Genomic DNA, 17,370 nt, shown 5'->3' with positions numbered 1-17,370 from the left:
AGCAGATCCCGCAAATGACTTCGAACAGCTTCAATGTCGCGGGGATGGATAGGCCTGGCTCGAAGCTTGAAAGAAGTTTCATCGTGAAGCTTGATATGGTGTTTTACCTGGTCCGTACAGCCGAAATCAAGGTCGTGATAAGAAAACACTTCAGGCATTTGATTGAGCTTGGATGTTACTCGCTCTTTCCATTCAGGTGGAATAGGCGATTCTCCAAAGTTTAACTCCAAACTTTGGGGACCTCCTTGGGTTGGAGAAGTGTTTATGGTATGCTGGCCCAGGATGGTAGGTGATGTACCAATATCAGCAACTACTGTCATTGGTGGAATGAGAACATCTTGTTCAGACTCGTTCATAACGAAGACAGGAACCTTGTAGGGAGCATGAGTTGGAAGTGTGATGACACAACTCTGGACGCATAGCCCCCCAGGAAGAGGTGATATGGGGTGTTCAATCAGAGCCCATGGAACTGTAGTTGGACTGTCTATTCTGGCAGAACCTTCTAGGACAATGGTCTGACCAGAAGGAATCAGGACTGGTGTCTGACTCAACAACTTCACGGATCCTGCTCGACCCAGCTGGCTTTGTTGGTGCTTCAGTTGTAAGAGCTTTAGAACTGCACAGTATCCTTGGGTCGTAGGTTGAAAATTAGAGATGTCACTGCTGGTGTATCGTTCATATAAAGGCTCCAGAGTATTCATGCCAATAAGCACAATTGAAGAACCCTCAGGATGACCATCGGGTACAACCAAGGCAAGCGTCGGCACATCAAATTCTTCTCCAACGAACTCTTTGTGAAAACCTATGGTCATCTCTACATACCCCAAGTATGGCACTGACTGACCGGCGGCACCCTCTACCTGGAGTAAGTCGTACAGGGGCTTCACAGGGTGATCGCTAAGACTCTGGTTGTAAAAAGAGACTGGAATTGTAGTGACCTGCGAGCCTGTATCCAAAAGGCAGTGGTAGTTCTGTCCAGCAATCTGAACGACTGCAGAACATTTAGAGCCCACCAGGCCCTTTGGAAGTTGTATGGTTGCATTCTTTATCTTGGGCTGTGACATTTCTGCACACTTGACAATCTTCTTTTCCTTGGGACGGATTTGGTCCCCTCTGGCCCCTGTCTGTCCCACAACAGGAACCGGACTCAGTTTAAATGAACGGAGTTGGAAACATTTTGTTGATTGCTAGTGAACTGCTTCTTTTTACGAGCAACCAGAGTAGAATTGGGTTCATTCTCACACTGAGGACGGATGTGGCCATCCTCACCACACCGAAAGCAATAACCAGGTTTTGCAGAAGTAGGTGTGGAGCGACGAGGCTGCTGATTCGTGGCCCTGGCATGTGGCTTACTGTAGGTAGAAATCTTGGGGATAGAGCTGGTCTTTGACTGGCTGGCCGTTAGCATGGCTAACTGTCTCTGGACGTCAGCTAGTTGTTGAGCTAGTTGCTGGGTGATGTTAATCAAAGCAGAAACTGCACCCCCATCTTCAGGGTTAGCGCGAGCAAACTGGGCATGAGATGTAGCTTTCTGCCGTGTAAACCCCAGATGTTGCTTCATTCGATGTGCTTTTGCTGCCTCCCGGTCCTCTTCAGTACGCAAGAGGAGCAGCAGCTCAGCAAAAGTGGGTGGACAAGTCTTCTTTTGTTTTAGCTGGAGCTCAGCAATCAAAGAATTGTCCCAGCATCCACGACAAAACTGGTTCAACAAATGCCGGTTTGATTCAGACTCCATCACTCCTCCCCTTTTCATGGCGGAATTCAGGACAACCTGGAGCCGTTGGAAGTAGGCAGATGGTTTCTCACCAGTATCCTGAAATGTGTCCATGAATCTAGCAAACAGTTCATCCCCATCTTGAACAGTAGCATATGCAGAGTCAAGAATGTCTAAATACACTGTAGGCAATGTGCTGGAACTCAATTGCTTGACCATGTCTGCTGCTGGAGGAAGGAGGCTCTCCACTATCCTCCTAGAACGATGGAGATCAGACACAGATGGATCCTTCAACAGCAGTTCCACTCCTGATCGCCAGGTGTCATAGTCAGCCTCATGAGTGGGTCTGGGATGCCGACCTGAAAAAACCCTAATCCTCTGGTGATGTGCTGCACTCTCCTCATTCTTCACAATGTGCTCTACTACATAGCGCTGGACTTCAGGTGGATGGACATCAATGCTGGAAGTGGAATGTCTCGTCCCCGGCTGCATAGGATTAGATGGATCAATGCGGGGCTCAGCGACAGACCTGGAAGAAGTAGTGTTCACGAGGGGGACAGGAGTGGCTGATGGAGACTGAATTGATGGCTTCACTGACGACTCTGGCAGCATGGCCGACTCAGCGACTGGTGGATCTTCTACATGAGGCACAGGGCAAAGCTCGGAGACCGAAAGTCCAATCTGAGACATCGTTGTTTTGAGCACTTCGGTGTAATCCACCCCAGTTAATTTGGCTAAATTCTGCAAATCAGACAAATATAACATAGTTTTAGCTTTAGCAAAGTGATCTGTACAAACAGAAGATAGCTCAGAAATACGACATGTATGGGTCTTTTTAGCCGAGATCCAGGTATGCGGCAACATGGGACGCAGCACTTCCAAAGCTGCACCACTAGTAAATTCAACAACAAGCATACCATCATACTCAGATTCGGTCTCAGAAATTTCCTCAATCTTACTGACTGAACCATATTGGCTTAGAAACTCAATAACTTCATTACTTTCTGGTCCTGTTATGCCCTCCAACAGCACAGCATTTGGAAATTTGATACCACGTTTCAAAAACACATCCATTGTTCTTAGTGAACTGCAATAACCCAAATGAATAACTCAAATGCACATTAAACTCACCAAATCCTCCTGGCTGGCTCGCCAAAGTTATGTAGCATATATAAGTGCTGCAATTATAGATAAAATAGTAGACCAGTATCAGAAGATCTTAGTTTAGCTCAGGGAGGAAAAGGTGAAGTTCAATGATACACGGAGTCAAGATTGCAGTGCAATTATGAGTTGTATTACAGATAGGACAACAAGTATTTACAATATTTACACGTGCACATAAGAAGTATTCAGTTCAAAGTTATTAATGAGCCTACTACAATCTCAGAATTCTCTCAATCATAAAAAGGTGCTTGAAGCCGCAGTAGTCCACAACACACAGTCCTCGAGACAGGCAAAGACCAATGAGTCCATGATAGAACAGTTTATAAAATCAGTACCAATGTATGGATATGAAAAATGTCCAAGGTGTGTGAAAATGTCTCAGGGTGTGTGTAAACGTCTCAGAGTGTATGTAAATGTCTCAGGGTGTGTGTAAATGTCTCAGAGTGTATGTAAATGTCTCAGGGTGTGTGTACGCAAGCGTCAAATTAGCAGCTGCAGTGCCTCCTACCACACCGGTAGATGCATGCACTCCGAAGCATCAGGTTTGGGCCTAGTGGCTCGCCATCAATGCACAGAACCTGGCCTGTACAAAACAGGACCAATTAATACATCACTCTGGTTCCAAGCATCACAACTATATCACCATAATCATAATATAATAAAGTCATCACATTATCATAATCAATCTCAGTTCGTTTGTTTCATCATGTACATGATTCAGTATAAATACTGCATATAGCAATATAAATAATTTAACAATCAGCAAGAGTACTCTTATAAATAGACAAATATCAATAAATAGCTTCAAAATACATTTCAGAATCAAAGTAGCAAAGTAGTTGACTTCATAATTCAATAACAATATCAAGATTAATTAATGTATCGCTCATTTAAATAGGCACAAAATATATAGTCAGACTCAGTATGATTAAAGTACAGCCAGCGCCAGCACCGGCTAACAGAACCATATACAACACACTTTTAGCACCGTATAACAAACAGTGACAACTCACCAGTTCCTGTATCATTAAGTCACTCAACAGCAGTCATTTGAAAAGGTAGAGGCAATCTAAAAGGTTGGCATACATAATAGTTAAACCAGCAGTTTAATTAATAGAATGTTTGAACGGCTAAACGCCTACCTGCAGCAGCTCAACACACCGGCTCGCGCACACACATACCAAACAACAGCGCGCGGCCGTATTTAAAGGAAAGTGACGCAACACTCTGTCAAGTCTCGCGATGATTCACGAAGTCTCGCGACAACGCGAACATAATGTGGAACCGCAAATAAAGAGAATAAGGAAAAACGTCTGGGTTACACAAGCACACAATTATATATCGGCCGATACTAATAACATTAAAAATGGACGTATATCGGCCGATAACATTAAAAAATTAACATATATCGGCCGATACCGCTAACATTAAAAATGAACATATATCGACCGATACGATAACATTAAAAATTGACATATATCGGCTGATACCTATAACATTAAAAATGGACATATAGCGGCCGATAACATTAAAGATGAACATATATCAACTGATACTGATAATATTAAAGATGAACATATATTGACCGATACCGATAACATTAAAATTGGACATATATCGGCTGATACCTATAACATTAAAGATGAACATATATCGGCTGATACCAATAACATTAAAAATGGACATATATCGGCCGATAACATTAAAAATGGACATATATCAACTGATACTGATAATATTAAAGATGAACATATATTGACCGATACCGATAACATTAAAAATGGACATATATCGGCCGATACCGATAACATTAAAAATAGACATATATCAGCCGATAAAATTAAAAAAAGACATATATCAGCCGATACCTATAACATTAAAAATGGACATATATCAACCGATACCGATAGATGAACATATATCGGCTGATACCAATAACATTAAAAATGGACATATATCGGCCGATAACATTAAAGATGAACATATATCAACTGATACCGATAACATTAAAAATGGACATATATCGGCTGATACCTATAACATTAAAGATGAACATATATCGGCTGATACCGATAACATTAAAAATGGACATATATCGGCCGATAACATTAAAGATGAACATATATCAACTGATACTGATAATATTAAAGATGAACATATATTGACCGATACCGATAACATTAAAAATGGACATATATCGGCTGATACCTATAACATTAAAGATGAACATATATCGGCTGATACCAATAACATTAAAAATGGACATATATCGTCCGATAACATTAAAAATGGACAAATATCAACTGATACTGATAATATTAAAGATGAACATATATTGACCAATACCGATAACATTAAAAATGGACATATATCGGCCGATACCGATAACATTAAAAATAGACATATATCAGCCGATAAAATTAAAAAAAGACATGTATCAGCCGATACCTATAACATTAAAAATGGACATATATCAACCGATACCGATAATATTAAAGATGAACATATATTGACCGATACCGATAACATTAAAAATGGACATATATCAACTGATACTGATAATATTAAAGATGAACATATATCGGCCGATACCGATAACATTAAAAATGGACATATATCAACCGATACCGATAATATTAAAGATGAACATATATTGACCGATACCGATAACATTAAAAATGGACATATATTGGCCGATACCGATAACATTAAAAATAGACATATATCAGCCGATAACATTAAAAATAGACATATATCAGCCGGTACCTATAACATTAAAAATGAACATATATCGGCCGATACGATAACATTAAAAATGGACATATATCGGCTGATACCGATAACATTAAAAATGGACATATATCAACCGATACCGATAATATTAAAGATGAACATATATTGACCGATACCGATAACATTAAAAATGGACATATATCAACTGATACTGATAATATTAAAGATGAACATATATCGGCCGATACCGATAACATTAAAAATGGACATATATCAACCGATACCGATAATATTAAAGATGAACATATATTGACCGATACCGATAACATTAAAAATGGACATATATTGGCCGATACCGATAACATTAAAAATAGACATATATCAGCCAATAACATTAAAAATAGACATATATCAGCCGGTACCTATAACATTAAAAATTAACATATATCGGCTGATACGATAACATTAAAAATGGACATATATCGGCCGATACCAATAACATTAAAAATGGACATATATCAACCGATACCGATAATATTAAAGATGAACATATATTGACCAATACCGATAACATTAAAAATAGACATATATCAGCCGATAACATTAAAAATGGACATATATCGGCCGATACCGATAACATTAAAAATGGACATATATTGACCGATACCGATAACATTAAAAATAGACATATATCAGCCGATAACATTAAAAATAGACATATATCAACCGATACCGATAATATTAAAGATGAACATATATTGACCGATAACATTTAAAAGGATCATATATTGGCCGATACCGATAACATTTAAAATGAACATATATCGGCCGATAACATTAAAAATTTACATATATCGGCCGATACCGATAACATTAAAGAGGATCATATATCGGCAGATCCCGTATATATCGTGCATCCCTGATTGATGTGTTTCACTGAAGTGTCTCTCTCACCTCTGAACATGGTCTTAAGACTGTGATGAGACTGTGATGAAAGAAAGAAGCATTAGAGAATCATGTTAATGAAAGATTAAATATGAAAACAGAGGAATGATGTGTTGAGAGTTGATTTACTCCTGAAGCGTCACAGAGGATCTCATGAAAGACATTCACACAGCGAGACGTGACGAGACGATCAGATGAGACTGAAATAACAGGATCACTCAGTCTGTGTGGATCTGATGGATGTGCTAACAGGCGGCCGTCCTGAACACACACAAGAGGATCGAGTGTGAGTGTGTGTGTGAGTGTGTGTGATCACTCAGTGTTTCAGGATCTGATGGATCTGCTATCAGACGCCCGTCCTGAACACACCAAACACAAGAGGATCAGATCATGAGTGTGTGTGTGTGTGTGTGTGTGTGTGATCACTCAGTGTTTCAGGATCTGATGGATCTGCTAACAGACGATCCATATGTTCCTGAACACACACAAGAGGATCAGATCATGAGTGTGTGTGTGTGTGTGTGTGTGTGTGTGTGTGTGAGAGAGAGAGAGATGGAGAGAGTGTGAGTGTGAGTGTGAGTGTGAGAGAGTGAGTGAGTGAGTGAGTGTGTGAGTGTGTGTGTGTGTAAAAGTCACCTCTGAGAACCAGCTCTGCTCACAGTCAGTGTGTGTGTGTGTGTGTGTGTGTGCAGGCACGTGCACACATAGACATCAAAGGGGGCTTGAGCACCTGCCCTTTTTATTCCTGGAGAGAAAGTGCCCTTTTTTCTGGGGTGCTTTTTTTTTTTTTTTTTTGAAAAATAATATATATTTCTGTTTGCGCACAGCTTCCCTGTCAAACAAATATATTTTTTGAAGAATAGTATATCTAAATATCAGGTCAGGAGTTCTGAAGCGCTCCCTCTCCCTCTCCCTCTCCCCCGATTGTTAAACCCGATTGTATTGCTTCCGCTAAAGAAAATAGTACGCTCCATCTCTACGGTTAGAATCCTGTGAGTCCATAGCAACGCTCTGTTTTTCATGGCAACGGTCTGTTATACTCCGCACAGCGGTCTGTTATCAATAAATAATTTATTTTAATTCCTATTTACCTGCATTGCCCTGTCAATTAGATGCAAATGTGCGCATTTTAACTAGTTGACGCCTAATTTGCATACAGAACGTCCCCAGTTAATGACTTACATCAAGAGTCTTTCCCCCTGAAATTTAGAAATCTAAATTGGTGAATTTAGAAGAAATCTACAGATGCAAACAGATGGAGGATACACTCTAAAAAATGTAGTAAATCTGAGTAACTGCATCTGGTACATTAATAAATAAAACTGAGTAGAAATAAGTAAACATTAAACATTCAAAATAACAATATTTATAAATTAACTTTTTATTTATGAGTAATTTAACTTTTTTTATTTCCTCTAAACCTTTATAAAATAGTATTCCATACAACCACAAATACATACTTGACATTGGCTTTTATTGAATTTTTACTTAATTATTTTGGGAAGTTTAATTTTAAAGTGTTATGTATTCCAAAATAATTAAAACGATGTAGTGCCTTGTGCAAAAATAAACAAATTATTAGGAAAACACGCCCCTCTGCTTGATGCAGTTATTTAGGTTATTCTAAATATGAAGAGTTCAGATGAAAAAGCCTCTAAGTGCCATCTGAAATTTCCTTATAATGATCATTTTTATCAAGCTTGTATGTTTATGTTCACTTATTTCACATTACTGGCAATGAAAATTACCTATTAATTGTCATTTAAGTTAAATTACTGAACTTGAAAAAAAATGCTCATTTTAGAAGAAAATTTCAGATGGCACTTAGAGGCTTTTGCATCTGAACTCTTCATATATACTTGAAACTTGTAGCATAGAAAATGTTTTCAAAACATGCACATTGTGGAATGGTTTGCTTTGCTGCTCTATAAACCTAGTGAATACTAAGGAGACCATGGTTTCTGTGTGAACGGATTATTTTGTAGACATCTTTTGAAAATGAAACAATTGCGTGAGTTTGAGGAAGATAAAATTAATTAACTTTTTTAATAAATTTTATAAAAAGGAAGTCAGAGTTGCGTTAATATATATACTTTTTTGTAAAAAAAAAAAAAAAAAAAAAACGTAATTATGAGAAGTGCCCTTTATTTCACTTGTGTACACAAAATGTCTGTGCACGTCCCTGTGTGTGTGTGTGTGTGATAGTCACCTCTGAGAGCCAGCTCTGCTCACAGTCCGTGTGTGTGTGTGTGTGTGTGTGTGTGTGTGTGTAATAGTCACCTCTGAGTGCCAGCTCTGCTCACAGACAGTGTGTGTGTGTGTGTGTGTGTGTGTGTGTGTGTGTGTGTGTGTGTTAGTCACCTCTGAGTGCCAGCTCTGCTCACAGACTCCATTGAGTGTGTGATTCAGTAAATCAGAGGGAAGTTTGTACACAACCCTCTCCATCTCTCCACAGGTCACACTGATGTTATTCATGTTGCAGAAGAAGCTGTTATACAAATCACAGAACAAATTATTGCATATTATATTCCATGACAAGTGTTTTTATTACAGCAAACATTTAAAACATGTGAAAAAGGTGCAATGATGTGCATTTAAAGCGTCAGAAATGTTAGTCCCATCTTCTTTAATTTCTCTTATATTGATCATTAAGTTGTTTTCTATAATAATTCTTTAATTTTTTTCAAAAACATTTTTTCAAATAACAAGAAACACGAAAAAAAGATATTCACATTCAGAAGTGCTTTTTACTGCTATCTTTAACAAACCAACAGCAAATAAACATGTTTCACCATTGACAACCATTCTAAAAATAGACTTGTGTTTTCTGAAGAAATATTTATTTTCATAACTATTTAAAACATTGAAATTACAAGTATTTCATTACATTTTAGAATGTGTAAATCTTTTTCTAGCGACTCCTGCAAGCGAGACATTTACTCCCGACGAATGACGTCACAGCTCGTGCACGAGCCTGAATGTGGATTACTCCACCGGCAAACTTGTTTTCCACTAAACGAGTTCACATACAATCTCTTCATAGATATTTTTAGATGGATATCGAGGCTTTTTAGGTGAATCTGCAGTCTCTGACCCAGTTTGTTTGCTGCAATACACTGTGTTTTCCATCAACTGCCAACCCCGGGTGTGGGAACGATTCGGGTTACTTGACTGTAACCCTGTTCCCTGAAAAAGCGGAACGAGATGCTGCGCTGCTCAGCGCATTGGGAACGTCTTTAATCGTGACCAGCTGTGAATATTGTGTGTAACACGTCGGAGGTATTATAGTCACGGTCGGTGACGTCATCGGCGCGCACTCGCGACACGAGGCTATAAATAGATGAGCCACAGGTGCATCGTCAGGATATTTTGTCTGAAGAGCAGTCCCGGGACATCCCCAGCTCGGCAATACAGCGCAGCATCTCGTTCCGCTTTTTCAGGGAACAGGGTTACAGTCAAGTAACCCGGAACATTCCCTTTCAAAAGCTACAGTCGATGCTGCGCTGCTTAGCGCATTGGGAACGAGAATACCCACGCCGCCGTGCTTGAAGGTGTCTGGACTCCTTACGGTTGTGTAGGTGTGCTCACAAGAACGCATGAAAGCCCTAGACATTAGCTTGAGATGTCGACTCAAGGACGTGAGAGTAAGTGTACCCATTAAGCCCACTTTCAACTCTGAAGTAAAATAAAAAAACAGAAAATAATATTTTATGCTGCTTATTATTTTAACCAATCCAGTGATTTGTTACTTCCCTGGCATTTTTTATTGCATACAAATCACATGTGGCAATGTTGAGTTAGCCCCACCCATGTGCTGTCTCAGGGGACTCACACACACACACACCCCAAAACTGGTGTTTCGAGACCCTTCAGAAATCAACACATTTCTGCAATTTTCAGCCATTTCTTTGGTAACTACATTGATGAACAAATAGTACTTTATCATTGTATATCATTTTCCTTTAAATGGAAAGATGAGTTTTATTAGCTTGCGTTCAAAGCTAATCTCTAGGTCAAACCATTAGCCTTACAGGAAGATAGACTGCCAAAGAATTAAGCATGTGAACTGCAAACAATGAATGTTTTGTGATTCATTTTACATTCATTTACAAATAAATATATCAAATTCTTTTGTAGAGAAGATTATTTTTATAAATTAACTTTTTTTTAAAGATGGGCTTAAATGGTACAGTGCCACAAAACGCATGCAAACTACAGCCAACACAAGCTAACCTTGAATGAAAAAAACTTAACATTTCTCAATGTGGGCACAATGAAAATTACTATGATACTAGTCCACAGTATATTTAAGCTCCAAGCATGTATTTGTAAACATATCTTACATTTTAAAGGAAAACATTGTCTTTTTTCACCATTACTCACTGTGGAACCATTTAAGCCCACCTGATGTGTTTCTGAAACTGTTTAATGATAACATGTCTTTGTGTGCTTTTACCTTACTAACCTTTTAACCTTACCCTACTTACAGAGCCCGTTTTGTCCTAAAGTCCTTTATGTATAACCGGGCATAATTCGGGAGCCAAGCTGAGTTAAGGCTTGAGATTCCTGACATGGAGAGCTCCCAGCTCCTACATTCCCCACAGTCCTGAGCCCCTGGGACTGTCCTGCTCCGAGATACCGCCACTTCCTGTCCAACTTTGTCCAGGCAAAACTCGGGACCAGAGCCGAGTTGGGGTTCTGGACTCAGGGCATGGAGGGGTCACCCAATGGGCCGCCTATGCCGGGTTATCGAGCCCTAACTCAGCTTTCTTCCCGAGATATGGTCTCTTCCTGTGGAACTTTGATCGGGCATAACTCCAGAGTCAAGCCAGCTTAAGGCTGCATACTCCCGGTGTGGGGGGCCCACTAGGAGACCCCCCGAAACCCTGGCCCCAACTCAGCTTCCTTCCCGAGATACACCCGGTTTAACTACCACCTTTGACCAGGCATAACTCAGGAGCCAAGCCGGCTTAAAGGGTTAGTTCACCCAAAAATGAAAATTGTCATTAATGACTCTCCCTCATGTCGTTCCAAGCCCGTAAGACCTCCGTTCATCTTCGGAACACAGTTTAAGATATTTTAGATTTAGTCCGAGAGCTTTCTGTTCCTCCATTGAAAGTCAATGGATGGAATACTGTTCACGTCCAGAAAGGCAATACAGACATCATCAAAGTAGTCATGTGACATCAGTGGCTCAATCTTAAGTTTATCAAGCGACGAGAAGGGAATGAATAGTGGAATAAAGTCGTTATTTTTGTTTACTTTTTGGGCTCTAATTAAACATTAGCAAAAGGAATTTTTTTTAACTGAATAAATTGTCACTGAATAATTAACAATAAATTGTCACTGAATAAATATATTTATGTTTTACTTCTTTAAAATCAATTATTTTTTTATATTTTGTTAATCAATGATGATGTGGGCTTATTTGGAACACACGCAGGCTTAAATAGTGCCAAAGTACCAATTAAGCCCATGCCAGACTTCTGACTTTATTCCTAAATTATCTTAATTTTATATTCTAAAATGTACATCAACTAATTAATACAATTTCAAATGAGAGATTAATCTTGCATTTTAAAGGAGCTGTATGTAAGAAATGTATTTCAACTAATCATAAAATGGCCCTGATATGTCACTAGACATTAAGAAATCATGTTCATTTCAAATACTTATTTCACTGACAACAGTAGTCCGGCCAGGATATTGTCATTTAAAAGTGAAGTTGCAGCCCTCAACTGATGTTGATGTTGTCATCTTGTGTTTTGGCCTGATGCTCCACCCTCCACCTATCTACTAATCACAAAGTCAGTAGTGTTTCAGCATCCGGGTTGCCAGCTCTGCTCTAGTTACCACAGCTACGTATCAGCCTACGTTCCTGCTGGATCCTGCAGCATATCTGGCAACCTCGAGTCAGGGGGAGGGGGAGGGGATACACCGCTCTACAGTAATTTGAAAGTGATTGCAGTACCAGTTTTGGCCACAATCTTACATACGGCTCCTTTAACAAATGATTTTTCTTATAAACTATGTCAATATCTATGAAAAAAACCTAAACTTAGATTTTGGTGGGCTTAATGGGTACAGTTACCCTAGGAGGATCTTTAATTGTGGTAGCAGGACAATACTTCTGCTGTCAGGAAAGCCAAATCAAGTTCTTATACCAGTCCTGACCTGAGCACAAGCTCTCATTCTAATCCTGAAAGTCTTCCATACTTTATACAGTCTTAAATACCATTTTTAAAATACTTTAAGTCTTAAAAATTAATTTCAATTGATAATATCACCTGTGTACCTAATTACTGTTTGTCTGATGAGTGCACAAACTCTGAACAAAAAGGTTTCAATAAGCGCACCTGCTTGCGATAGCTGTAAATGTAAGCACAACACAAGCTCTCGTAGTTTTCCAAAGACAGATATTGATCACAATGGTCTGTATCTTATATAATATCTGTATCTTAAACCTGCATTGATTGCTCACCTCCACTGGAACTGATTTCCACACACAAATGTTCATGCTTTGATGTTAAAGCTAGAATGTCCACTAATGTGTTTATTTACAAAAAGTGGAGAAAAACAAGGCAATTTTATTTTTATCTAAATTTTCATAAAACTGCAATTTAAATATATTATTTCTATAGGTTATACAAAAAAAGTACAAAATGAATAGGCTGATCTATAGCATGTTCAATGGTGGTAGCCTAGTCTATGAATGGTACACCCCCCTAAGCTCAAATGGTTAGACCCAAGTCTTCAGCAGCCAATGACACTGGCCCGTTCAAACTGATTTTAACATGTATTTCACTGGGACTTGCTGTGTTTAATTGTTTTGTTTTTTATTGTATTTATATGATATTTGTATTTTTGTAATTGTATTTTTGCCATGAAAATAGCTTTGAGTGCTGACATGGCATTAAATAAAATAATCTGAATCTGAATCTGTATTTCACTGGTATTTTACGTGTATTTAACGTGTAAAATACGCGTATTTCTGATTTGTCACACGCAAATAACAATTTAACGCGTTACATTCGCGTGCTGTTGTTTATTCGTCTCTTCTGAGCGCGTGCACCCGAGCGCGCGCATAGGCTACTTATAACCTGTCAATTACTGGACTTTATCTTCTGCATCTGATTGTGATAATACTGTCAAATACACACAAGGTTTACATAAACACAGTTGGTTAAAGTAATCAGTTGCGTCTGTGTGTTTTGTTGACCCTTGATTCACCCAAAAATTAAAATTCTGTCATTATTTACTCAGTCTAATGTTGTTCCGAGTTATATGTTAAAATTGCATTTGGGAAGCTTTGACTGTTGTGATTATAATGGCTGTGTTTACAAACCTGACAGAATATCTGTACTAGTCGGCGCATTTGGAAACAAAGTTTGGCTAATTTCCAAATATCGTGTCACGCATCTCTGATGATGAAACTGATCGTGTTGGGGAAAAAATCAGATCACACACGTGCACTCTCAACAGAACAAACGCAAAGCCGTCAGCGAGGCGTTATCGCGTTATAGCGAGGCGTTAAAGCGTCGTTACTGCGGCTAGTGGACACAGACACGCCGCAATATTGCTCTGCGTGCTTCAGTTTAGAAACGTTTGAATACAATTATAATTAGTAAATGTACTTTCTTGCCAGATTTTCGTGATGTAAAAATATATATTTCGCTAATATAGCCTATATTGAGCTTATATATGGATATTAAAAAGATATTTCAGACTTTTTTTACGGCTTTGCGCTTTGAAAGTGACAGACATCCAAGTGTTTTAAGGAAACGAGGAAGATTCAGATGCTGATGAACATATAGAAAAAACAGGATTTGAGTTCAATCGAGCATCAGAAACAACGATCGCTGATTTACTTCAGAGTCGCGAACATGTTACATGTTCAAAAGAGTCGCACATGTTGTTCATCGTAAACATGTTACACTTCAGCATCCCTTATTCTTCTGCAAGAATACCTAATCTTTTTTTTTGGCAATATGGTTTATGAATATGCCAATCAGGAAAAACGCTGTCAAACTGCATTGAAACATGCAATATATTAAACACATTGGTAACACTTTACAATTACAAAGGTTCATTAGTTAACTACATTAGTTAACATTAACTAATAATGAACTGCACTTATACAGCATTTGTTCATCTTTGTTAATGTTAATTTCAACATTTACTAATACTTTATTAAAATCTTGTTAACATTAGGTAATGCACTGTGAACTAACACGAACAAACAATGAACAGCTTTATTTTCATTAACTAACATTAACAAAGATGAACAAAAACAGTAGTAAATGTATTGCTCATTGTTAGTTCATGTTAGTTAATACATTTACTAATGTTTAATAAAGGAACCTTATTGTAAAGTGTTACCAACACATACATGCAATATATTAAACACATTTCTTACCTTTAGCAGATCGTTTGCTGAATGAATGAATGAATGAATGAATGAAACTTTATCCTGTTTCAGCAATGAACTTATAGTGCGAGCTGCTGCTTACGTCATCCAGGGAGGAGGAGTCTCTGGAGGAGGAGTGTCTAAATTCAAATGTTGATCAGTGACTGAATTGGCTCACTCTCTCTCTCCACTGTAGCTGATGTGTGTGTGTGTGTGGTGAGCGCACTGGCGCTGTTGTACTGGTGGTGTTGAGAAGAGACCCCTGATATGACTATGAAGCGCTTTGGGTGTACAGTAGTACATATGAGAGCGCTATAAATGCCTCATTCTTTTCTCTTCTATTCAAGCTTTTAAAACTTCTTCGAACTTTCTGGCAAGGCTTTTTCATGCCAACTTAAAGGTTGTCTACAAACTTTTTTATCTAGTTCATTTTTATTATTTTATTTTTAATTTTTATTGTTCATAGTTTTCAGTCACGTGACTGGTGCAGAGACCCGTTTTATTCATATTTTGATTTTAAATGAATTTTATTTGTTGTTTCCGTGGTAATTTGTTGCAATAGACTTATTTCAGTCTATTGCAAGGCAACATTTCAAATTTGTTAATTTATTTAACATTATATTATTATAATATAATACCCAATTTCCTCAGCCTAATTTCAGCTTTATTTCAATGAACTGAAATGCTCTTAATAGTTTTAGGAAGTATTTAGGCTAATGCCGGTCCAGGACAGCATTAGGCCGGGAGTCTTACACACCCCATCAAAATAAAGTGTGATTTGTGACATATTCCCGCTGTTGGGTCTTCTTCTCCTGACTATAGGCCCGGTCATGATGATATAGTGATGGACATTTCAGCATTCACAGACAGAGACATTAATATAGTTATAATGAAGCGCTTATAGAGCTTGTGTGAATTGCACGTAGAAAAGGAAGTTCAGGAACAACCTCGATCCATCAGACTAAATTCAGTTATAGACTTTATTGCATGTAAGGTGTGTATACTGTATAGGACGTCCCCTAAAAACTGGCCATTCTGTAAACCCTAACGCTCAAAATAATTAATTGGTTTGAGCAGGACAAACTTAAATTAAACTAATTAGTTAAGTCAAATTAACTTTTAGGAGTATTTAGCACTTTCTTTTTCTTTCAAGTTCACAGAACTGTAAACTGAACTGTTTCATTGTTTTGAGTTTTATGAAATTATTTCTTTTAATTTAAACAAACTTAAGTTTAACTGAAACGGCTGGGATGCCTATTTCCCAGCATGCTTTGCCGATGGCACTTGAATGGGAGAGTAAATGCTAAAATTAAGTGTAATATAATGTTTTTTTGTGCAAGATTAATGTTAAGTGTGAGATTGAGTATTGATTAATGTTTTGTTATGCTAATTTAGAAGAATTTCTGTTAATGTTGGTTTTAGGATAGTTCCCATCATGGTGACAAGTGCTGCATGCGGCTTGATTTGAGAGCAAATCAAATCTTTATATTGTTGCACTCATACAGCAAGTGCTGTATAACATACTATTGTTAGCATGATAACATAAAACTATAAGTTAATACTAACGAAAGTGTTCACATTGAGATTGAGAAGTTAAATGTATGAAATAGTGTACTCTGATTTTAATTGTTCTTAACTTGAAATGTTTAAGTACAAACTTAAAATCTGTCAGTTCTGCTTACTTAAACTTTGAATTTCAAAACTTAAAAAAAATTGAGGCAATCGATTGCCTTACATTTTTTGAGTTCTGCTAACTTATTCGGGTTTATGAGGTTTAGGTGTATAAAGTATTCATATGAGGTAGACTATGCATAGCATGTGACATTGCATGCAAAAATAGACTAAGTGACTCGTAACATTATGTAATAAATGACACACACACACACACACACACATGTTCTGTAGAAAAGTCAAACAGATTTCTAATACTGAATAAGAGACAAACATGGATCAATTGTCTTTAAAGATTATTTATTCCATTGCAAGGAAAGGTCAGCAGTCTTACAGTCATGCAGTCTTACAGTCATGCAGTCTGACAGAGTGCCTGTAGAGTGTGACCACGAGTGGGGGAATCCTTCCTTCTTTATAGTCTTGACTCCCCCATGTCATCAGACTAGCTAAACGAACAACATGTACCATAACTAACACATTGTTGCATCATATACCCTTGAGTCAGGGCCCTTTCAGTCGCACATTACTTTTTGTCAGGTCATACACCTACACTTTGTTCCATCAGTGCAGCAGAGGATCATGGGACTCTGCATGCAATCCTTATTACTATGAATATAAGAAAACTACACATATAGAACATATTACATTTCTTCCACATTCTATTCTAGAAGTTTTCCATAACAATACAAAAGATTTATTTAGCAGCTAAAATAATAGACCATTTAGTAATTTACAC

The 17,370-nt window shown here is 38.0% G+C and overlaps 1 protein-coding gene and 1 long non-coding RNA gene across 3 annotated transcripts in view; both read right to left on the bottom strand.

Annotated features, from left to right (window-relative positions):
* The window catches only part of LOC311095186 (uncharacterized protein), a 137,126-nt gene that overhangs the window by 6,979 nt on the left and 112,777 nt on the right, over nucleotides 1–17,370 (bottom strand). Inside the window, exons 1-3 of one of the 2 annotated variants that reach the window (XM_084133585.1) lie at nucleotides 8,918–9,149; nucleotides 6,686–6,817; nucleotides 6,566–6,596 (exon numbers count right to left, since the gene is read on the bottom strand). The exons of the other annotated variant lie outside the window; for it this stretch is intronic. Coding sequence (XP_083989711.1) covers nucleotides 6,566–6,596; nucleotides 6,686–6,817; nucleotides 8,918–9,031 — 277 coding nt within the window. The 5' untranslated portion in view covers nucleotides 9,032–9,149. Of the gene's footprint in view, nucleotides 1–6,565; nucleotides 6,597–6,685; nucleotides 6,818–8,917; nucleotides 9,150–17,370 lie in introns of those variants that run through there. 2 annotated transcript variants of the gene reach the window in all.
* The window catches only part of LOC311095233, a 374,729-nt gene that overhangs the window by 321,282 nt on the left and 36,077 nt on the right, over nucleotides 1–17,370 (bottom strand). The window lies entirely within an intron of this gene.

The sequence above is a fragment of the Abramis brama genome (genome assembly GCF_963993115.1).
Source record: "Abramis brama genome assembly, chromosome: 1".
Lineage (NCBI taxonomy): Eukaryota > Metazoa > Chordata > Actinopteri > Cypriniformes > Leuciscidae > Abramis > Abramis brama.
Note: the sequence above shows the minus strand (reverse complement) of the source record. Positions and strands in the feature narration are given on the sequence as shown.